Source organism: Amborella trichopoda, chromosome 3 (assembly GCF_054954075.1).
Source record: "Amborella trichopoda isolate Santa Cruz 75 chromosome 3, AtrichopodaSantaCruz75HAP2 v2.0, whole genome shotgun sequence".
NCBI lineage: Eukaryota > Viridiplantae > Streptophyta > Magnoliopsida > Amborellales > Amborellaceae > Amborella > Amborella trichopoda.
Window position 1 is genome coordinate 35,344,305 of NC_142338.1, and position 24,142 is coordinate 35,368,446.

General features: G+C 35.3%; 1 protein-coding gene across 22 annotated transcripts; it reads left to right on the plus strand.

Moving 5' to 3' along the window:
* The first annotated feature begins 395 nt into the window (after nt 1-395).
* Nucleotides 396-22,627, plus strand: FACE2 (farnesylated protein-converting enzyme 2). Of its 22 annotated transcripts, XR_016052445.1 has the most exons (10): nt 396-787; nt 4,233-4,295; nt 4,517-4,723; nt 7,160-7,271; nt 10,050-10,121; nt 14,004-14,066; nt 15,196-15,276; nt 15,923-15,957; nt 16,106-16,272; nt 22,041-22,627. XR_016052445.1 is itself a non-coding variant. In XM_088862456.1 (8 exons), exons 2-8 carry the CDS (start codon nt 4,233-4,235, stop codon nt 22,169-22,171), a joined length of 729 nt encoding a protein of 242 aa, XP_088718582.1. In that variant the 5' UTR covers nt 396-787; nt 4,186-4,232; the 3' UTR covers nt 22,172-22,627. The 22 variants fall into 22 exon arrangements, 21 of the variants coding, with proteins under 21 accessions (XP_088718582.1, XP_088718587.1, XP_011623431.1 ...); XM_088862456.1 differs by lacking the exons at nt 15,923-15,957; nt 16,106-16,272 and having other exon boundaries at nt 4,186-4,295; XM_088862461.1 differs by lacking the exons at nt 15,923-15,957; nt 16,106-16,272 and having other exon boundaries at nt 4,186-4,295; nt 4,610-4,723.
* Nucleotides 22,628-24,142: the final 1,515 nt, after the last annotated feature.

Sequence of the window (24,142 nt, forward strand, 5' to 3'; positions counted from 1 at the left end):
CACATATATCATACATGTGGGTGGGGCCACATAGAAAGCCCTCCCATAAAAAAAATCCCTAACACAAACACCCCTCTTTTTAAAAAAATAAAACAAAAAGGTCACATAGAAAGCCCTCCCATAAAAAAAATCTCTAACACAAACACCCCTCTTTTTTTTTTAAAAAAAAAAAACAAAAAAATAAAAACAAAAAACCTTTTAGCAAATTTTTAATTTTGAAGCCCGCCCAAAATTGGGACACCATGACTCCTGGTAACTCTCCCGGGTCTGTACCGTAGCAGGTTACTATTCCACCACTAGACCACTGGTGCTCGTTTGCCGTTGAACGGACCTTTAAAATAATATCATTTCTTAGCAGATTATCCGGATACAGCTTCCCCGGAGCAACAAAAATTAGGCAAAAGCTCAGGCAGAAATAACTAAAATATAGCTTCTCACTCACCGTCACAGAGCAAAGAATTCCGGTCTCCTAATCTCGTCATGAAAATTTGAAACCCTAATATCTGAGCTCCATGGTCCTAAGTTCCTTCTTTCTCTCCATCCCACGATAATGGAGGATTCTCTACCACTGAATCCTGATACAATGGATCAGGGATCCATTTCAAGTGGGATTGCAGTAGTGGCTTGCATGGCAATGGCTCTCTCTTACGTTTTGGTACTCTATGCTCCGACCTTTATACTTCGATTGCCTCCTCCTCTCTCTTTAGAGACCTACATGATCAGGAGGTTTGCATGTGCTTCCATTTCAACGGCTGCTTCACTTGTCGCCTGTGTCTTCCTCCTCCCTGTAAACCCTTAGTCCTCTTTTAATTTTGAATCTGGTTTGGTTGTGTGCGATGCTTTGATTTAATGGTGTATTTAATTTTTATATGGTTAGGGTTTTGGGTTTTATGTTTTCATATTGTATTGCACACTGTTGTTTGATGTCATGTCTCTATGATGAAATTTTGCTGGAATTTCTGCATAATTTATAAAATTTGAGCAAGATATAATGCAGAACGGGGTGTTCAGTTTTTAATTGATGGAATTCATTAAAAAAAAGAGAAGGAATTGATGGAATTCTACCAAAAATCCAGAAAGAATGTGAAAATCAGCATCGTAAGGATGATGTCCATGCCTGGAAATCATCATTTTGCCTTTTTGTTTTTTTCTTCCAATATAGAGTTACTGCAAATATTATAAAATTTTATTTATATGATTGCCCTTTGTTTAGCTGCAAATAAAAATGAATTTTCAGATCCTGGATTTTTACAAAACTCATTTGAATCGTTTTGTGGTTTGGGGTACTTCTACACAGTTGAAAATTCTCTGGTCGCCAATAACTGGCAAAACAACTCATCGCCATCAGAAATCTCTGCCAAGATGAAGTACTACCATGCTTAACCCCCAAAAGTACCACTTTAAAATCTAAATCAACCACTAACTTCAGCCTCTCCTGCTAAATTTACCAAAAAAACAAAAACTACCACGAAATTTGTCCACCTTTACTAAAACCTGCCCCAAATTTGGTCACCCTGACTAAGTACGCCACCATTTGTAATGGGGTTCCAAGTTTTCCTCTCTTTTCAAGATGTGTGGCTGCTCTCATATGCAAACTACCAAATCTACGTTGATTGATTTCTCACATCTTTCCTTCTATCTTCTCTCAAGCCCCAATTCTACCATGACCAATAAGCATTAAAAACTAGAAGAGAAAGATGAGAGAGGAGGAGAACAAGAGAGACATGGATAAGTGGGTCAACAATATGGGTTCATTGTTAAGAGGCGCATAGTCATAGCAGATTACGGGGAGAGTGGTGAGAGAAAAATTGTTTGGTGAAGAGGGCTTCTTCTCTCATATGTTGTCAAGACATATCATAGAATCCATGACCAGTATGGATTTTTTAGTTTCAAGATGGGGGTCAAGGACTACAGGTTAGACAGAGAATGGATCAAGAGTTTGGAGGTGGGCCTTGGGGAATCATGGCTTAGAGAGAGGTTTGAAATTTTGAAGATGTAATTAGAGAAGATGGGTTTGGAAAGAGATTTTCATTAGGAGATTTGGGAAGACTTTATTGCAGATATTGAAAGATCAAAGAGGGGTTTACAGAGGGAAGTTTTCTTGGTGATGAAGAGGTTGATCTTGGGCTCTCTGAGCTTTTGCTTCTTCAAGCTTCAAAGAGAGAGAGAGAGAGAGAGGTTTGGGAAAGAGAGATGTGTTTTTGAGGGGTTGGGTGTGTTGAGTGACTCGAGTTCTCTAGCACCAAGGGATGAGTGACGTTGCAAGTGAGAGAAAAAGAGGTAGGAAAGTGAGCTATCGTTTCATGGTTTGCAAACTCGTTCATCTGTAAGCACTCGAGAGCTCAACACATCCAACCCTTTAAAAAATCAACTCATTCTCACTCTCTCTTACTCTGTCTTACCTTCATGTTCATAGAACTCAGAGCTCTAAGAACCTTAACATCTTCATAAGCAAGAAACATTCTCTCCTTAAAACCCCACTTCAGGTTTTTCAATCTCTACAAGAAAACCTTCATAACCTTCCTCCAAAAAAATTCTCTCTTCAAACCGATCTTCCTTGGTTCAAAACTTAAAATTCCAAAACCATATCTCTCTTAACCCTCATTCCCCAGTTCCCAACTCCAAACCCCAAATCCATTCTTTCTTTAAACCTGTATTCCTTTATCCCCATTTCAATACTCGGAAAACATATTTGTCATGGAGTCCCCTATAGAAAGCCCTCTTCACCAAACTGCTCTTTTTGTTACTACTCTCTCTCCTATATATGTTATGACCATGTGCTTCAACAAAGATATTCCTCTTAAGAATGACTCCAAATTGCTGACCCACTTCTTTCTCTTTCTTCTCTTCCTTCTCTCTCATCTTTTTCTTCTAGTCTTTGATGCTTGTGGGTTATGCTAGAATTGGGGTTTGAGGGAGGATAGAAGGAGATCGTTGAGAAGTCAATGAACATGGATTATCTGAAATTAGTCTTACATCTTGAAGAGAGAGAAAACTTGGAGCCTAGTGAAACATGATCGTGGATTTAATCTAGACAGCCAAAATTGATGTGCGTTGTTGGGTGGGCCAAATATAGTTGGTTCTTTGGACCAAATGTAGTGGTGGTTTTGCTCTGAGAAGAGGGTGGACGTTAGTGTTGGTGTTAGAGTGGTATTGATGGTGGTGTTGCTAGAAAGTCAAGATGATTATTGGTGGTCAGCTGTTTAAAGGCAACCAAACTACTGAAAACCTCAAAAAGAATTTTAATGTAGCTTGTGAAAATTCAATGGTTGACAACCTGCGTTTTTAAAAAAGGCATATTCATCTCATTTGCACACAAACAAGGGGCAAAGATCATCCTAAGTTGATTTACGAAACTGCCTTGACGAGGAGCAATATTGAACATTTCACTCATATTTTTGTCCTAATTTCATAAATCCCTCAAAGCATACCTCCATAATGGCTTGGTGCATTAGATATTGTTGGATCGACAGTTTTCAAATTTTGGCCCTCCATCAAAATGGAAGTGCTTTCCAGGAAACCACCTATGTATATTAATATTTTGAACACTAATATCTCACTAAGTAAACCACCATGATATTAGCATTTTGAAATACCGAAATCTCACTAGTCACCTTGTCAGATATTGGTAGTTTGAGTTCCATACTTCAAGTATCTTAGGTATGTCAAAGTTTCACAAGATATTGGGTAGGCCAATCACCAATATGTCCGCAAAGAAGGCTCTCCATAAGATATTGGTGTTTTCACACACCAGTATCTTACTAAATCTCTTGTAAAATATTGGTTTTATTATAGCATTATCTTGTAGGGTGTTTAGATTGAGATATTGGTATATACCATATGTGTAAACACCCATACCTCACATTGGTGCATTTCCTTAAAAGCATTTTGCTTTTGGTGGAGGACTAGGAAATACCCTTCCATCAAATGTGATCCCTTATGATGTCTAATTGATGTGTGCCTTGATGGGCCTTTTGAAAGTAGGACGAAGGAAATGACTGAAATGTTAAATAGTGAATATTTTGGGTGTGATTTGATAAATTTCCCATCGTTCTATGATGGAGTTTTTATTCTTGACGTGTTCGTCTTGACGCCAACTAATTGTCATGGTTAAGCTAGACTCTTTGGCAGTTCATACACTGTTTGTTCATGACTATTTGTTTTTAACTGTAACTCGTTTGTCAGAAACCAAGTCGACGGATCAATTTCATATTCTTTATCCAAATTGACAGATGAAAAGATCTTGGAATGCATCGTCAATCTTTCGCGTATATGGCATTCGACACGACCATTTGGTATGATTTCAATATGTTGTTGTAGCATTTTTGTCACACTTGCACTCTGTATGAAGGAATTGGATGAAATTAGTAATTGTCACCATTTGTTATTCAGGGAGGGAGGGAGTGAGGGAGGGAGGGGAGCAAGGGAGAGAGAGGTTGCTTATTCCATCTGCTAATCGCTTTTATGTCTGAGTGAGAGAGAGGTTGCTCATGCCAACTGCTTTTATCTATTACAGTGGCAGGCTGTGGTCTTTCCTCTTTTGTTGACTTCTCTTCTATATTCTGGGTGTTTTGTATCGAAACTCTTGTTTCTATTGACTGCAAGGAAGCAAGAGGAATCCAATGGGGAAGGTGATTCGTTGACCAGTGGTTTCTCTCATGGGTTTCTTGAGAGGATTAGTTCTCTCACTTCCAATGTGTTGGCGTGGCGTAATTATGTGGTGGTCAGTAAAATTTTCCCTTTGTATTTATTCTCCATACTGTCATTGATTTATATGGTGGTGGTATGTGTAAATGAGTAAATCATGGATTTATTCAAAATTCAAGGATTTTTGTTATTTTTTTGATTTGTAAATGTATATTTAAATAAATGAATTGCGGGAGAACCAGTGTTTTAAAAATCACCGATCGGATCCGGAATCGGGCGATCTGGATCGGATATCGGTGATACCGCTCCAAACAGGATCCGGGGGATCCGGGCGGTTCCAATGTTCTTTTGACTTTTCAAATGGGTGACTTTTTTATTGAAAAATAGTTGGTACACCTCGCTTGTACGCTTCTTTTTATTAAAAAAATCCGCCTTTGTGCACGGTACCCAACCGTTATAGACTTTTCAAATGGGTGACTTTTTTATTGAAAAATAGCTGGTACACCTCGCTTGTATGCCTTTTTTTATTGAAAAAATCTGCCTTTGTGCACGGTACCCAACCGTTATAGACTTTTCAAATGGGTGACTTTTCATTGAAAAATAGCTGGTACACCTCGCTTGTACGCCTCTTTTTATTGAAAAAATACGCCTTTGTGCACGGTACCCAACCGTTATAGCATACAAGCACCCCCCTTGGCAGCCTTTCTTTGCGAGTGTACCCCCCTTGGCATCTGCAAGTGTCCCCTACCCCCGTGGTCTTAGGCATCATGCATGATAACCCATTTAAAGCCATGTCTTTTATATTGCAAAGTGCTCCCTCATCTTTTCGATGGGGCAAATGTTTGTTGTCTATTGCCCCCTTACATTAATAAAGTCCATTATCAAAATTAAATTGAGCTTTTTTTATAAAAACTAACCTTTTATTAGATATCAGGCATTAGGTTATTGGTTAATAGAGATTAAAAAGAAAAAAATTGTACTAATTCATAGGATATTAGAACAACAAAAAATAATATTAATACTAGTTTATTGACCATTAAAAAAAATTCCTGCTCTATAGGACATTTTAAGGAAAAAAATAACATTAGCCCAAACCACAATGCAAGTATGATAGTTATTTATTTTTTTAATTTTATAATAATATAATTACAAATTTACGTTTCTAAATTCTATACTATTGTAGATTTATTTATTTTTAGGGTAAAAAATATAAAAGGTTTCTTGTAAAAAGAAAAAATGAAATGTTCTTAACAATTTTGCTTTTTGTCAAATTTTTTTTTTTATAAAAAAAATAAAAATTTTCTTGTAAAAATAAAATAAAATGAAAGGTTCTTATCAATTCCTTTTCTTGTCAAATTTCTTTTTCTTGTCAAAAAAAAAAAAAGTTCTTGTCAAAAAAAAAAAAAAGTTCTTATTAAAAAAAAAAAAGAAAAAGTAATACAACAAGTATTTTTTGTCAAAAAAAAAGAGGGTTCTTGCTAAAAAAAAAAATGTAATACGACAAACATTTCTTGTAAAAAAATAAAAGGTTTTTGTCAAATAAAACTAAAAGGTTTTTGTCAAAAAATCATTCTTTATTGTAGTCCATGTATGATTATATACTTCATCCTTTGTAATTCCATGATTTTTATTTTGTGTGATGTAATTTAATGGTTAAAATAAGTTCATACAGGAAAAGAACATCTCAATATTCGTATATTGATGAAAAAAATGAAAGTTAATAATTAATTTAGTACCCCGATTTCTTATTGGATTCCTAAAAAACAACATTTATAATGAATTTTAATAATTTTTTTGGATTTTTTGTAAGGCTTAATCCGACTAATTCCCGATCCGGATCGTCGATTCACCGATCCGGATGGGGTTTTGAGGTGCCCGATCTGGGCCACCGATCTGTTTTTTGAACCACTGGGGAGAACACATGGTCAGGAACTAGTTTTCAATTGGTATACGAGAATATATGACTACCATACTTAGTAATATATATCTTGGCCATTGTTATTGAGGCATAAAAGACTATCACCCATATTTCGTGATTGTTCATCACCGATTTTTACTGTATTGAAAGCAATAATTTTTATTGTAAAAGCAATTTCTGAAGTGCAGTGGTTGGTATGTATCTTTCTTTCATATTATATGTGATCTATTTTATATGTTTCAGCAATTAATTAGACTTCTTCATGGCCGCCACCCATAAGAGTTCTGCACGATCTTGTAATAGCATATAGAAGTTATGATTGTTTTTTTTGTTTATGTACGACAGAGGGAGCAATACAAGACCTTTCCTTCTTTCTTGTGTATGCAATAAATGATAACCCCATCAATCATATGCTTTCCATAATGATTTTTGACTTAATGTATACATCCCCCGCCAAAAACAAAAAGGAGGGAGAGTTTGTGTGCATATGTCTGCTCTATGTCCTTGCAAATATTACCTTTTGTCTTGTGAGAAGATGGAACCATATATGTTACATTATCATGAGATTAAGGATTTGGATAATCCCATGTACAGGCACCGCTTACCGAGGAGTTGGTTTTCCGAGCATGTATGATACCCTTGCTTCTTTGCGGAGGATTCAGTAAATACACCATTGTATTTTTGAGCCCGATTTTTTTCAGCTTGGGTAATTTGTCGTTTCTAATATGCTAAAGGAAACTTTGCTAAATTTTCCAGTTACCCTCTTTGTAGAGATTGTGAAGTTTTTTTCTATGATTACTGTATAAGTTTTTTTCATCTTCAGGCATTGAGTTCACCTGTGATGCTTCCTATGTTTGATGTGATTTGCCATGACTTTTTCATTAATCGTATGCATGAGCAGATGACTCTTGTAAATGATATGTGTTTAGCGAAATCATGTATTTTTTGCAAGATTTAGTGTTAATAGTGGCAAACATGTGAACATGAATTCGATGGTGGATGTTGTCCCAAACTTGAGGCATGCTGGTCAGATGTTCAGTTTTGGGTATTAAGCTAATATCATGCAGTGGTCCTCCCTTTTTTGTACTTTTTTACTTATTTATTAATACATTTCGTTACAAATAAGAAACTCTATCATTAAAACATCATATTTTATCAAGCAAAAATAATGAAGTGAAGTTAAGGATCTTTCCCAAGTTTAATTTGATATCATATGATACAACAAAACCATTTTCTCTTTGATAAAATAACTTTCTATACAGATACAAGAATTAAAACGACCATGAGGTACATGAGCTATTATTGATGGAAAATCCTATTGGAAAAGGTAGGACATTCCTAAAATCATTAGTCGAATACATGTGTGATCAAAAGAAAATATAGAATCATCATCACCATCATCATCATAACCTTTTCTCAATTAATTGGGGTCGGCTACACAAATCTTGTTCCTCCATTTTGCTCTATTAAAGGCCATACCCCATCTCCACTTCGCCCACTCAGCTCTAATTCTGTGTGCGACATCTTCCTCAATCTCTCCATTTTCCTTGATTATCCACCCAAGATGTTGAGAGTGCGGTCTTTTTTGTACTTCCTGGCCGTCAATCTTAACTACTTCCTTGTCTCTATTCTAATTAATGCTAAACTTACATTCCATATACAATGTCTTAATCCGGCTAATTTTAAAACCTTTGGATTCTAGGTCATCCCTCCAAAGTTCATGATCAACAAATACAATAATCAGCAAATAAATATAAGAGGACAACGATTAATAGAATTCATGAGATCTCAAGTTAATCCATCAGAGGGCCATGAAAACAAAATCAATAAAAGATGAGTTTTTCTGTTAGCTCAAAAAGTGACTACATAAGCACAAGCAAAAGGACTATAAATCCAACCATCATAAAACAATGTAAGGTGTATTTTAAAATATAACAATTCTTGATTTCTCTTTGACCTTTGCTCGCTCTAAATTTGCTTCAACAATTGGAAGAAGAAGTTAAAAGTAAATAAAAAGTAAAATTATGTCAACATACCTTTTTGGGTGGATGTACAGCTTGTCAAGCTTCAATAAACGGAAAAGAATGCTATGTCCAACATGGGGTTAGTATAAAAATTTGTCAATAAGAAAACAAAATCTATAAACAAAGCGATGAAGAGAACTCTAAAAGATAATATGTACTAAGTTGCATAAAACTAATTATAAAAAATAAAAATAAAAGAACAATAAAAGATGTGTAAGATAGGAAAGAGGTTGATGTATTGACTCTTTATTTGACTCATAAACTCTCTCTCTCTTTCTCTCCCCCAAAATCTTTTTCTGTACATGCCTCTCTCTCTCTCCCCCTAAGAATTACATTTTGATCTTATCATTTTCTCCTCCTCTATCCCAATTAAATTCCTATCTCTAAAAGGAATTATACCATATAGTATCTCCCTTGTATCTTTTATCTAAAATTTACTCTATTCATCTAAACAAACTCTCTATCTTTCTTGGGAAATTCTTTCCCACAATCTCTCCCCTATATCTTTATCGGAACTTAGATTTAAAAAGGAAAATCTATGCCTTAAACTTTTCAGAATGCCTCACCCTAAACTCTCTTTCTCTCTAGGTCACCTATCCTAAGCCCTCTGTTAGAATAGGGTCCTATTAAGACTAAACGACATGTAATTTACCCTTGACTGCGGCATAATAAAAGTAACATTGATGTCATATGCATTATAAACATAATAAACATATACTAATTTTCTTATCTATCAATGAGAGGCGAGGAAAACCAACACCAGGAAGTACCCTTTGTTTGTGAGTCTGTCTAAAGATTACATGCTTTGCTCAATATTTTGGCTCATTAATTCATGAGAGGTGCATTAGCGGACCTCTTCCAAGAAAAAAGAAAAAAAGAAAAGAAAAAAAGAAAAAGAAAAAGGCAAGGTTTGCTTGTTTGATTTCTTAGGACAAACTTCAAGGGCCCGAACCCTTGACGTCCATCAAATGATATGCCTCCCACCAAGCCAATGGCCTCTCCAGATGTATGAGTATACTTGTTAGTATGTAAGACCTGCACCTTTATTTAGTTCTTTTTCCTTTTACTTGAATGAGATCTGGTTCTCTCTCTCTCACACACTCTCTCTCTCCCTCCCTCTTTGCGTGTGTGTGTGTGCGTGCGTGCGCACCACATGCGGAATTAAGAAATAAATCTTCCTCGTTAAATCAACATGTTCATCTTTGCGATTTGTATATTCTTTTGGGCTCTGCCATGGCCTTGATGCTTGTGTGTGTGTTAAAATGGATATTGCATCAGATAGAAGGCATTGGAATTGAGAAATAAATCTTCTGCATTACATCAACATGTTCATCTTTGCGATTTTTCTATAGTTAAATAATTTATGGGCACGTATTTTGGTGGTTCTCTTGTATTCTTGAGGCCTCGGATATACGTGCCTAAAGGATCTCAGTTATCATATTATTTTTTGTTGTTTGCAGCACACGTGAATCATTTGTTGGAGCTATACTATGACCAAAGGATCAGCTTTTCAAGAGCTGTTATGTCTGTTGGTATATTTCTCTGCTGTGTCACTTCTGAGATTCTTTCTTCTGTTTATCAGTATTACTTCTTTGAACTTTATCTTTCTCTGGTAGTTCCTTAACTGAAGTGATGCTTATTGTTGATAGCTCTATAAGATATTTTCTTGTGTTCAAAGATTAATTGTGCTGTAAGTGCATTTGTTCATCTACCGAATAACATTTGCCCTAAAAACAAATCTATTGACTGACATGTATAGCTGTTAAAAACTAGAGCCATCTTGGAGTTCCTCATCTGAATTTTTGTTTTTTTTTGGTTCCTTGTCATAGAACTATGTCTCGGAAGACAACCTTATAAGGCTGATATTATTTGTTTATGTTCACAAAATTGTTTTCTGCCAAAGGAATATGTTTGGAATCATTACTGCATGCATGAATGAAGCACCATTTTTCTCTCCACTTACATCTTGATAGGAGGATGATTTATTTGGTCTTGCTACTTTGCTTTCTCTGTGCTGATTGCTGATTCCATTCTCCTTTCAAGTTTTAGACTGACCAATGGGGCTTTCTATTACTATTCATTGGCTCGCAGACTTAGTTGGAAGCAATGTTTAAAAAAGTGGATCAGTGACGCGAATCGGTCACATTCATACTCGAGTCGGATCGGTGAATCGATGGAACGATTTGGAGAATCGGTCGAATCAGCAATTTTTGTCCCCAAATATTTTCAAAAAATCACCATAAATTTCTAAAAATAGTATTCTTTTAGTTTCTAAAAGAATTTAGGAGTGGTGCATTATGTTCTCCTATTACTTTGTAAAAATAGGTGAATACTAAGGCGTTGTTTTCCTGTATGGGAGTTTGTATAATTATTGATAATATAATATTTTAATATTGCATCAAAATAATTTAAAAATATTATAAATGATTCCCTATCATATCAAGTGAAATCAGTATCACATCAAAGTATCAAACGTTTATTAATTCTCTTTACTTATCCAAAATTATCACAACCTAACTAACTATAATATTATGTTTTAAAATTGAAATTATTGGTCTATATTTTATAATTATTTTAGTATATAAATAAGAATAAATTTTAGATTTGTCTAACTTAAAAAATCTAATTTACAACTATAATAAAAAATAATATATTTTTTAATTTGTAATATAAATATATTAATAAATACTGTAATATCATTATCAATTAATAATTTAGAGTCTTGAGCACCCAACCATGGATTTGTTACGTGCAAGTTAATAAAATTCATAAAAAAGGTGTGGAGGGGTTAAAAACAGACAATGAAAGCTATTCGTGTCTTTTGCTCTTGCAGTGATGCCATAAGAGGATATTTTCATGAAGGATTTGGGGTGTGAGGGAGAGAGATGGAGATGCGATGCACGGTGAAGAAATGGACTTGTCCCACATTGAAAATTTGTTGAGCTATCATATGTATACACGGGCTCACAACTCGCTTAAAAGATATACACTTGAATTGTACAGGTGGTTGGGGTTGAGTGGTGTGGCCCCACGTGATGGCACCTGGTGGTGGGACACAATGTACCGTTTGTGTTATAAAATTTTTTAGGAGTAACCCATCCTCATGCAGTCCGGTTTCATGATGTCAGAACTGGTATAAACCGTTGATGTGTTCGAGTTTTGATCAATTTATGATGTCATCAAGCGATTCCCTACATAAAAATGGCCGAATCCCATTTTTTCACCGGATCCAGGACGGTTTGGACGATACTTGATTCAGATCGCCTGATTCCGGATCGAGGCACCGTATTTTCAAACACTGGTTGGAAGAACAATAATATTTAAATTCTATAGTGAAGTGTAAGAACTCTCTTTGAAAGTTTCCTCCAGCAAATTCTTCAATGAGAGCGTATGTAAAACCCTTCAAATTCTCTTGAAGTCATTTGATCTGTTCTCATTAGTGTTTAAAAACTCAAACTCGGCCTCGTTCTCTACTAACACTGAGTCGATTCACTGTGTCAAACAGTAAACTTCAAAAAACTTGGTGAGTTATCGAAACTGTGTGAAAGAGCTTTTAGAAAATAATTTCTCAATGATGGAAATGGAATGTAGATCAATAACCAAGCACACTGCCATGCTTCCACCCTAGAAGAGATCATATATTGGGCAAATCAACCAAAAAAAAAAAAAGTGAATGCAAAACTTCGGTGCCATCCCAATTTTTTCATTTATATCAGGAAGGTCAACAACTGAGGCTATTTTCCTACTTAGGCAACTGATTGAGAAGTTTAGGACAAAGGGAAAAGACCTCCACATGGTTTTTATTGATCTAGAGAAAGCTTATGATAGAGGACCTCGAGATTTGATTTAGCGGGTGTTGGAAGAGAAAAGTGTCTCTAGATACTACATCGACTTGGTGAGAGATATGTACGATGGGGTGGTAACTAGTGTACGAACTAGTGGAGAGACGAGTGAGTTTTAATGATAATAGGTCAGCATTGAGGCCGTACCTCTTTGTCTGTCATGGACAACTTAACTAGGAGGTAACTTGGTGCATGTTGTTCGTAGATGACATAATTTTGATTGATGAGACTGTAAACCGCATCAACACAAAGTTAGAACTTTTGAGGGATGCTCTAGAATCCTAAGGTTTTAAAATTAATCGGAGTAGGAGAGAGTATATGGAGTGCAAATTTAATAATAATAAGAGTATGAATGAGGAAATAGTTAAGATTGACAGTCAGGAAGTACAAAAAAGGCTCACTTTCGATAATCCAGGAAAATAGAGAGATCAAGAAAGATGTTGCACATAGAATTAGAGCTGGGTGGGCAAAGTCCAGATGTGCAACTGGAACTTTATGTGATCGCCGCATACCAAGAGGCCAAAGGGCAAATTTTATAGGACAACGGTGAGACCAGCTTTGCTCTATGAGACGGAATGTTGCGTAGACAAAAAATAATGTACCCATAAAATAAGTATAGCAGAGATGGGGATATTGAGATGGATGAGTAGCAAGACAAGAAGGGATAGAATTCACAATGAATCTATTCGAGAGAATTTCGGCATAGCACCAATAGGCGATAAAATGAGAGTGTAGACTTATGACGGTTGGCCATGCGCTGCGCCGGCCAAGTACAACACCTTTGGAGGTGCGAATTAGTTCAAGTGGAATGACTGAAAAGGGCAAGGGATAGACCCAAAAGGACATGGTTGGAAGTAATCCGAAAAGATATGGGGACTTATGGCCTTACTGAGGATGTGGCCTTTAATAGAGCAGAATGGATAACCAGGATTCATGTTGCCGACCTCAATTAATTGGGAAAAGGCTAAAATGATGATGATGAGGAAATCGGAGCTTTTCCTAATCAGAAATGAGTTTGTATTCCTTTGTTTATGATATCAATAATCCAAGCTTATAACAGACATTCCTCCTCAAATTTCCTCAAAGGTAGTGCTGGTATCATTTGTGAGTGATAAGCACTTTTCAGGAGGGGTTTGATGAACGCACCTTGTCTCTGCTTCATAACATCATTTGAGATTTGATCCGTTATTGCATGGATAGAGTACATAGGAGTTTTTGTTCATGATCATTTTTTGGAGCTTTATTTTTAAACCACCGATGCAGTTCAGGACTTAGGTAGGTCCAATTCCGAGTTTGTTAAAAGTTGGATATAAAATTTACTGACTTGAGCAAGTCTAGTGAAAAACCATGAGATTGTATAGGTTCCTGAGCGGAGTTCACATGGGAAAGTCCGGAGTTTATAACTGAGATCCAAATGATGCTCTGTAAAATTATAAGTTTATGAGAATCTTACATTTCCTTAGGGTTTGTAACTTTGTATAGTTTGGTATGATTTCCTTGGGGTTTCTTTTGTTCATCTTAATTCATCGTACAGAGCTAAGGTTTAGTTTGCTTTTATTATTTTTTTGACAGGGCTCCAGCTAGGTTATACTGTAATCTTCGGTTACTACGCATCTTTTCTCTTCATTCGAACAGGTTTGTGAAACTGAGCACTGAATTTTCTTTCTTACATTTTGTTGATATAGATATGGGAACGCATGGGTGTGTAGATGCATGTCTTTGAGTTATCATATTACTGTTGTGAAGGGGCTGATGAATTATTTGGAACTAAATATGGGCAATGTTCAAAAAGTCAGATGTGGCCACCTAGGTGGTTTGGGGGCCTGGTTGCCTAAGCAGTGTCTAGGGTTGTTTCTTGTAGAAATATCAAGAAAAAAACATGTACAATGTCAAAAAATATAAAAAAGAAAACAAAAAAATAAAATGTGAAAATATCAAAAAGAAAAAAACAAAAAAACAACAAAATATCAAAACACCACACATTATACCTCCCCAAAAAAAATCAAACCTAATTTAAATCTTTTATTGCATTAAGCTTTTCAAAACGAATTCAATATAGGAACATTTCGAGCTTCAACTACAAACATGTAAAAATATTATAAAAGCAAAGAAAAAAGTAAAAGAATATCAAATGATTCAAATCATAATATGTTATACCAAAACAAATATAAATTCTAATTAAAATATTGTAATGCACTAACCATTTCAAAATGAAACTTATATCCGCCCAAGCTGATTATCTTTAGTCTCCAAAAGTCTTCATATGCGACCACTCCAAGCTCCAAAAACTTTCTCAAAGTATTTCTTTTGTTTTCACAAGAAGTTGAAAAAGTTGAAATTTTTTTGATCTTCCAAAAATCTCAAATCCCAATCTTTTTGACAGTTTTTCTCTCTCTAGTAGGCACACAAGGGATGGTTTTTGGGTATTAGAATGTCTCCTCAATGCCTTTTCCCCCATTTTAGGGGGGAAAAATTTCCAAAATGCTCCCGGCCGATAGCATATTTCCACCCTTGACCACTTTGTCACAGGGCATTGCCTAGGTGCTCCTAGGTAGCTTGCCTACGTGCCACCTATGCCGCCGGGCGGCCAAAATTTCGAATTATGAGTATGGGTAGTAATTATGTTTTCATAATCGACTTTTAGTAATTGTCTTAGCTGAAAGGTTTGTAGAATATATTTCTTCCACATGTAAAGAGGTGAATGATCTGGTGATTATGATGTCACTGCTTTGTTGCTTCTGGCCTCTTTGTAATTTATGTGCAGGACATCTAGCTGCACCAATTGCAGCTCATGTATTCTGTAATGTGATGGGATTGCCATTGATCTCATCTACTAGAGGAAAAGGTAACGCAAGTCTAATTATATTCCTTTAATGGTTCCAATAGAACTTAATTCTCTTATTGTGATATGGATTTTCATTTATCAAGAAAACCATATCACCTTTCTTCAGAAACAAGTTTTTCTTGCACTTACTCAACCACTTATTTTACTACAAGTACTAAGTGGCTAAGGATAAAAATAGCCATATCTGTTTTTGATTATCCAGTTCGCTCTCACTTCTAAATAAAGAATGTCATTCTAGGTGTCGCTGGTATTGCTAGAAGTTTACATGTTTGCTCTTTATTTATGGTTATTTGGACGTTTTTATTCATAAGGTTATTCTAGGGCGCCATATGATTATTTGATATTTCTCTTGCATTTCAATGTTCTGAATTTGAGTCTGTGTCTCACACATGCAAATAACATACACACACATTCAACATTTGTCTAGGACACCTCTGAGTCCTGCGACTCATTTTAGGTTCCCACTTAAAAAAGAAATGAAACTTAAAAAGTGACATGATCGGGTTAGTGAGATAACCTTAGCTCTATTTTACTTTGATTGGAAAATGTCTTATTATCTCCATTCGTGAATTTTCATTATACTTTCTGCTCTCTTATGTTATTGTATTTTCTCATTTATTAATGATATCGTCACCTTTCTCCAAAGGAAAAGAACACAATCGGATTAATGGAGGGATGCATGTAAGTAAAATATCCTCATTTGGAGCAAAAAGTAACTCCAACTCCATCTCTATATCAAGAAAGCTCACATTTTGGTCGAGGCTCTTAGTTAGCAATTGTTCCATTGACACGCCATATACTTGTTGAACACCTTATGTCTAAAATGCAGCAGTAAGAGCTGAACCATTTTTAATTGGAAGGCATCTTGTTCACTCTGATTAAGCACCAGTTTCCAACCACCTCAAGAATCCGGACTTTGTTTTTGGCCCTGTAAATGGTGGTCTTAAGTGGCATGGAGACCATTCAAAGATTGGATAGAGAAGATGATTCTACGAGGTAATCATGCCATTTTAGTAATTGTAGCTTTGGTGTGTTTTTGGGTTGTCAAGGGAAGTCCTTGGATGGCTGCAAACTTGAATTTTTTCATTAGCAGTTAGTACATTTCTTTTTAGGGGATGGGTGTATGTGATGATGTAGCATTTTGGTATTAGTGGAAGGAGAAGAATTGTGGGATTCTATTTTCTTCTTGTTTCCCCCTTTCTTGGAGACATTGCCCTTTGGCCTAGTCATCTAGGGGAATCCTAAATGTGATAGAATGGGTGTTGTTATACAGGCTCCCTTGCACCAGATCCCATCAAAACTCATTTGCCACATTAGAGAAAGGATCAAGTTCTGGCACTTCCTAGGAGATTTGGTTCCGTCTTGGAGGAGACTTGGATATAATTGACTATAGCTGTTTTCAAAATGTAAGGCAAATCCGCAGGTGGACTAGTTCGCTAATTGGCATCTGGCCATAATTTTTGGAACTCAGCAAATATTTGTAATCCTGTGTTTAGCGCTTGCAAGAGAATGGGCTCTAAGTAGATATGTGCCACAACGTGATGTTTAAAGTTCCTTTCTCACTAAGCTCTAAGTTAACATTCATATATATAAAGAAAAAAAGAGATGTGTAGTGCTTGCAAAAATTTCAATGGCTTAGTGTAAAATATTATTTTTTCACGAGAAAATGTACCTTTACACTGGTAAAGAACTGTACATTTTTTCCAATGTTATGCTGATTGTGTATGAGCTATGTTACCTAAACATGGGCATGCGTGTCTATTTATCACACAAATACGAGTGTCAGAAATGTGAACCCCGAAGTCCAAGTTGAGACAAGAACAAGTTCTAGACTTTGTATGACCAAAGTACTACAAGCTGTAAATTCTACCAAATACTAATACAACACTTTCTATGACAAGAATATTATAAAATTTAAAGAATATCAAATATTAGTACAAGATTTCAAAACTAGAAAAAGTCAATTGCTAGGAAAAGCAAGGTACTATACAATTCATGCTACTAATGGCAAAAAAGATGGAACAATAAAGATCTAACATGTCACAAGGCACAAAGATAATGAAAGAGAGAAAAGTTGAAGAAGAGAGATGAATATCTAGTGGTGCACAACTTGGAGAGGGAGAAACCAGTAGTCCGTAGGGCTTAAAGAGGAAGAAACTAGTGGTTCACGGCTTGCAAAGGGAGAAATTAATTGGGAAGGGAGAAACCCTAGAAAGTTTCATGGTTGTTGGCATAAATCATATTATTTATTTATTTATAGTAACAATGACTTATGGAAACCTTAATTTAACTAATAAAAATGTTTTTAATTTTTATTCTAAACTACTTATTTTATTCTAAAATACTTTTATTTTTAAAATAAAACACTTTTCAATGAATAATGAAGTTTTTTAAAAAAAAATGTCACTTTTTAAAAAGAAAACGTGTTTAAACAAGGGACATGGTAGTGGAGACTTAATAGAGGTGCCGTATACGTGTCAAATGAGTGTCAATATGCGTGTCGGTGTCAATATGAGGTTTTTGACACAAACTCAATAATTTGGTATAGACCCACACTTTTTATTTATTTATTTTTTGATTTGATTTGATTTTTTTGATTTTATTATTTTTTGATTGACCGCGGAGTGGCCTGCATATTCTGCGCAATTGAATAGCCACAAGCCTAGGCGTACATGGACTGCCTACCACCCATGACCCATAGGGCTTTCCTTCCCATAAACTTTCAAACATCCCTTGTGGGACTAATAACAGCTAGATGAGGTTTTCTAAGATGTAAATCATCACTGATGCCATAGTGGGCATTTGGTGATGGAGATGGTTCACACATTAATATGCAAAAAAAATTTGGCCCTATTTTATAGCACTTTCAAGAGGAATAATTGGTTTTGAATTTGAGTTTGTGGATCAACCAGGCGAAAGGTTTGTTGCATTTGGTTTTCCATTGTTATCAAGAGTCTTTCGACTTCCATTGATTCCGTGTGGACTTATTTCTTTGTCAACCCATCGCATGTTATCTTTTTCCTAGAGAGAGATGTTTGTATGAAAGTCTAGAGTGAGAAAACAAGGGGTTTGTTTGAACCCAATGAATGTTATATTCCTTACCTAAGAGATATGTTTACATGCAATTCTTTTGAGAGAGAGAAATAAAATCTCGGAAGCATATTTCTTATACGCTCTCTTGTATAAAAGCCAACCTAGGAGTATTTTTAAGACATCAAGTTTGGGGATGTAACCTCTTGAAGCTATAGATCAACCTCCAAAAAAAAAGTCGCATGTTCAATGTACTTGAGAAATATAGTAACAAAGAGAGAAATATAAATTGATGACATCCAGACATGAAACAAGTTTTTATTATTTACGTATTTTCAGTAACATAATGATAAACCATAATATAATACCCCCATTCTTTTTGTGAAACCTAAGAAACTAGGTTTTTAAGAAATATTGGCATTTTTTGAAAGTTTTATAAGGTTGGATCAGCCCGAACTGGCTGATCCATTGGTGCGGACCAGATTTCTAGATGGCCAATCTGCCCCGCTTTTCTAGCTTTTCTAGGTTTTCAAACACTGGGCCAATATTTATGTCTAAAGGCATACATGCTAAAACATTTGTGGCGGTTAAGTTTTTGAAATCTTTGGAATGTTCTCTTCTATGAAACATAGACATCTTTGGAATGTTCTCTTCTATGAAACATAGACACATGTATATTGGGATCTGACCATGTGTTGACACTTGGCAAACACTGACGCACATGTCGACACTCTTAGACACACATATGACACATGTATTAAGTGTCTATTACGATGTCCATTTTTTGGATATTTCTTTTTTTGAAAGTGACATTTCTGTTTTTAAAAACTTCGTTTTTCATTGAAGAGTATTTCATTTTAAAAGTAACAAGCATTTTAGAAATAAATAAGTAGTTTAGAGTAAAAAATTTAAAATTATATTTATTTTTTAAATTAGGGTTTCTATAAGCCATTATTATTATAAATAAAAAATGCGATTTATTTCAACTGCTATGAAACTTTCTAGGGTTTCTCCCTCTTAATTAGTTTATCTCTTTACAAGCCATGAATCACTGGTTTATCTCTCCAAGCCCTGTGGACCATTGGTTTCTCCCTCTCCAAGTTATGAACCACTGGATATTCATCTATCTTCAACTTTTCTCTTATCCGTTCTCGTTATTCTTTGTGCCATGTAAGATTGCCATTAATAGCACCTTGCCTTATCCGCAGTTGACTTTGGTTCGAGTCTTCCTTTCGTCGGCCCCCTCCTCCTTTTTCTCTTCCTAGGGGAAAGGATGAGACGGAATAGCGTGTCATTTTGGAACCACGCCACTGTATGAGGGAAAAAGTCTTGAGAATTGGGCTGAAGGCATCCAACTAGTCCGAATCAAGATAGCTTTAGGGGAGGAAGGAACCTGAGCCCATAGGTGTAGGAATCATTCCATTGTCTCATTACCCGATGAATCAGTTACAGTAGAGCCAAAGGCAGCTATTGCGGCGAATTGTTACGGTGTGTGCCTCCTTTTGAAGCGCGCATGTAGGAAGGAAACTTTTGCACAACATACAATGAATCTATAGGTCCCATGCCTTGTTAGACAACCCGTGCTTCAGGTGCCAGCAATCAATCCTAGGCTGAGGGGACGGCGTAGCATGACTTGAAAAGAGGATGAGGATGAGACAGTGTTGACTCCCGTGGCCTCTCGGTAGAATAGGGAGAAAGCCCAGACATTGATTGACTCCATACATCTGTGTACAAAAAGCCTTTGTCGATTGTTCGAGAAAGCAAAGACCAACTAGAGAAAAGGAGGAAAGGGCTCGCCGGTTGCTTCCTAATTTTGAAAGCTTGTACTAATATTTTGATATTATTTATATCTTGTAGTACTCTTGCATAGAAAGAGTTATACTAGTATTCGTTAGAATTTAAAGCTTGTAATACTTTTGTCGTACAAAGTATAGAATTTGTCATTGTCTCAACTTGGATTATTAATTTAAATATGTTTATTTTTTGGATGCTTTACTATTTTTGTATAACATGAATTGTTGTCTATGTAAATGCAGATGTGAACTACACAGATTTTAATATATGTATATATAGAAACAGTTAAAAAATAATTCTTTATATAAATGTACGCATTTGTGGATACTTGTAGATTGTATGGACGTGTCGCGTCTAAATGTTACTTTTTGGGGCTCATATTTTTGATACATGTATCTTTGTCATATATAGACACGCATGCCTGTGTCTGTGTCTGTGTAACATAGGTTCTCTTTGTTTTATATCCATGGGAATTTGATATTGAAATGTCCTGCATCACACAGTAAAAATATATGTAGGTTTTTGAACTTTTAACCTCATAGAGTTCTTTTGTTTCAAGCCAAGGACACGATTCTTGACTAGATGGAAATTCTACCCTTCGGATTGTTGGATTTTATCTAGGGACTTGCATATGTTTTATGGAAAAATTATGCCTTCTTTCTTCCTTAGGAAAAAAATAATATATATATATATATATATATATATATATATATATATATATATATATATATATATATGTTATATTAGTGTGCTCACACTATAGAGTAATTTATCATTGTACTCAACAATTTTTGACACTTTTATACCTTTGTTTTGTACATGGAGAATTTTTTAATAAGGGTATTTTTTGGTCATTAGAAGAGTGTAATGTCATCCCCATGGGGTGTGACACCAACATGGACCATTAAATGTCACTAGTGTGCTCTATGTGGACGTCACACTCTCCTAATGACCAAAAATACCCTTATTAAAAAAAAATTTTCATGTACAAAAAGAGGGTATAAAAGTGTCCAAATATATATATATGCCTTCTTTTGAATGTATTTCTACTCCTTTTAGCTGCAGTCAGTTTTCTTGGAAGAGAACTGACAGATAAGGTTATCATGTAGTGGAATAACATAATTAGTGATTAATTCAGTCTAGCAGTTGCCACAACTTGAGTGAAAATTTTCCTAGGAGCTTGCTCACTCTTCACTCCTAAAGCTTGCCTCCGCTTTGCTTTTGTCATCTTCACAGCCATTTGTTGAAATTTTTCCTTTTTCCTTTCTTTATAATTTACAATATATTTTGGTATCGTACTATGAAAAGAGCAGGTTGTATATTCAATCTACTCTAAGAGTTATGAGGCATATTCAGATGATTATCATAGATTTATGATGCATGCTTACTGCTCCTTAGTTCTTAGGTTCCCATATTTTCTGGTTGTATTTTATAATTTAGTAAAACACTTATTGATTATTGAATAAATATTAAAAGAGAATTGTTACTTATGCCATTACAATGGAGAAAAGCATGCCGACGATGTGCTGAGGCCTTGGCAGTAGTACCATTTAGCCCCATGATGAAGTCTTAGACTCTGTTCTCACCAAAAGTTAGGGGCCCAAATCCCCACTGACTTACCCAAAAAATGGAGAAAAAAGTTAGGGGCCCAAATCCCCACTTACTTACCCAAAAAAATGGAGAAAAACATGCTTGAATGCCAAACCCTCTCACCACAAGGCTACCCTCTATCTCCCTTAGTTGTTATCATGATACACTTTTCATTTACTTGGCATATTATAGGGCAGGGCACTACCAAACATTTTGGTACTATTTTATTGTTGATAGTTAAGAAATAGTGAAAAAATTACTGGTACTGGATTCTTTTATTCTGTTTTTCTTTTTCCTTGGTAAAAGTTATGCAAATTTTATTGACAGTTTAAATTTGCTTTTTTTATCAGCGACAAGAATGGCTTTTATGGTTGGGGCTTTGGTCTTCTTTGTATCCTTGTTGCCAGCCACACATCCTGGTCTATATAATACCAGAACAGAACATTGCAATTGTTGGCATGGTTATTGCAATTGGAAATAAGCCTGAGAAGCATGCCAAACATTACGTAATCATGAAATGTTGAATGTGTACTTGTATTCATTTCTCTCTTTCTTCCTGTTTTATGAACTGAGCTTAGGCATTTGGCCCCAAGTTCTGTATTCTGATTTCCACGGATGAAAACATGGCTGTGAGAAACTGCAAAAAGTAAGAAGGCTTAGAAATTGAGAAGTTACACGAGTGAGAAGCTTCAAGAGTATGAAGGCTCTAGTAGTAGTAGTAATCGATCAAAAGTTTAGGGTCAATCACACTGATCCCCTTCTATGTTACATGGATTCTTCAAGGGGACTATGAGTACAAATCGAGAAGGGGACTATGAGTTGTATGGGGTGTGGATTATGGTATGCACTATGGATAATGGTCTAATGCCTAATGTTTTGAAGTAGAAACTTCAAAGTATGATTTTTTAATTTGAAATGTATGAAATTATGGTTAAAATATGTAACCATATGTTTTTTTCAGTTTTTTGCAAAAAATCGGACCTTAGAATAATTCGACAGCTATATATCCCTTGCTTTTTAGTATGAGCCACCCAGGTCCTGCGCGTCCCCATCCGCTTAGGTACTAGTACAACCAGGCATTTTTTTTTTATTGGAATACTGAGTTGCCATTTAGAAGCCGGGTATCGATTCAGCCGTTAGATTGGATTGGTAGTTAGGAAAAGTTTAACGAAAGGTTTTAATTGACACAGAGACATTAATCGTAAGAAAGGTTCACTTGGATCCAGCGTTTTAAAAAACGCCGAGTCGACTCGGAAATCGTGAAAAGGGACCGGATCGCCTAAAAAATCGGAAATCGTCCGGTTCTAGAGAGAACCGGACGATTCTGTACAGTGAATCGCCGATTCACTGTACGGAATCGGCGAGTCCGAACAGTGAATCGGCGATTCCATACGGATTTTTTTTTTTTTTTTTGTTTGTTTGTAATCCATGATAGATTTTTTTGTAATACTTGATCGATTTTTTTGTAATCCATGATCGAATTGTTTTTGTTTTTTTGTAATCCATGATCGAATTTTTTGGTTTTTTGTAACCCATAATAAAATTTTTTGTAATCCATGATCGAAATGTTTGTTTTCTTTTCTTGTAATCCATGATTGATTTTTTTGGTTTTTTTTTTTTTTTTGTAACCCATGATAGAATTTTTTGTAATCCATGATCAAATGTTTTGTAATACATGATCGAAATGTTTGTTTTTTTTTTGTAATTCATGATCGAAATGTTTGTTTTTTTTTTTGTAATCCATGATTGAATTTTTTGTTTTTTGCTTTTTTTGTAACCCATGATAGAGTTTTTTGTAATTCATGATTGAATTTTTTGTAATCCATGATCGAACTATTTTTTTCTTTTTTTGTAATCCACGATGGAATTTTTTGTTTTTTTTTGTTTGTTATTTTTTGTAATCCATGATCGAATTTTATGTAATCCATGATTGAATTTTTTGAAAATTTGTGATTTTTTTTGTTTAATCCATGATCGAATTTTTTTTTGTAATCCATGATAGAATTTTTTGAAAATTTGTGATTTTTTTTTTAATCCATGATCGATTTTTTTGAAAATTTGTTTTTTTTTTTTTGTAATCCATATTATTCAAAGAGAAAACGAGAGAGATGATGATTCTGAGGCCACCCTATCCCAGCCATATTATTCACATATCGAGTCCCAACAGCAACAGTGTAGGGATGAGCACGAAATACTGTAAATTAAATACTGAATGGCAGTTCATGCAGGGAAAGAACATATCAATATTCGCATATTCATTCAAAAACATGAAAATTCTTAATGGAGTACCCTCATTTTTTATTGAATTCCTAAAAAACAATATTTATAATGAATTTTAATAATTTTTTCGAATTTTTTTTAAGCTTTATTATGACCGATTCACCCGATTCCCGATCCGGATCGCCGATTCGCCGATCCGAATCGGTTTTTGGGAAGCCCGATCCGGGTCACC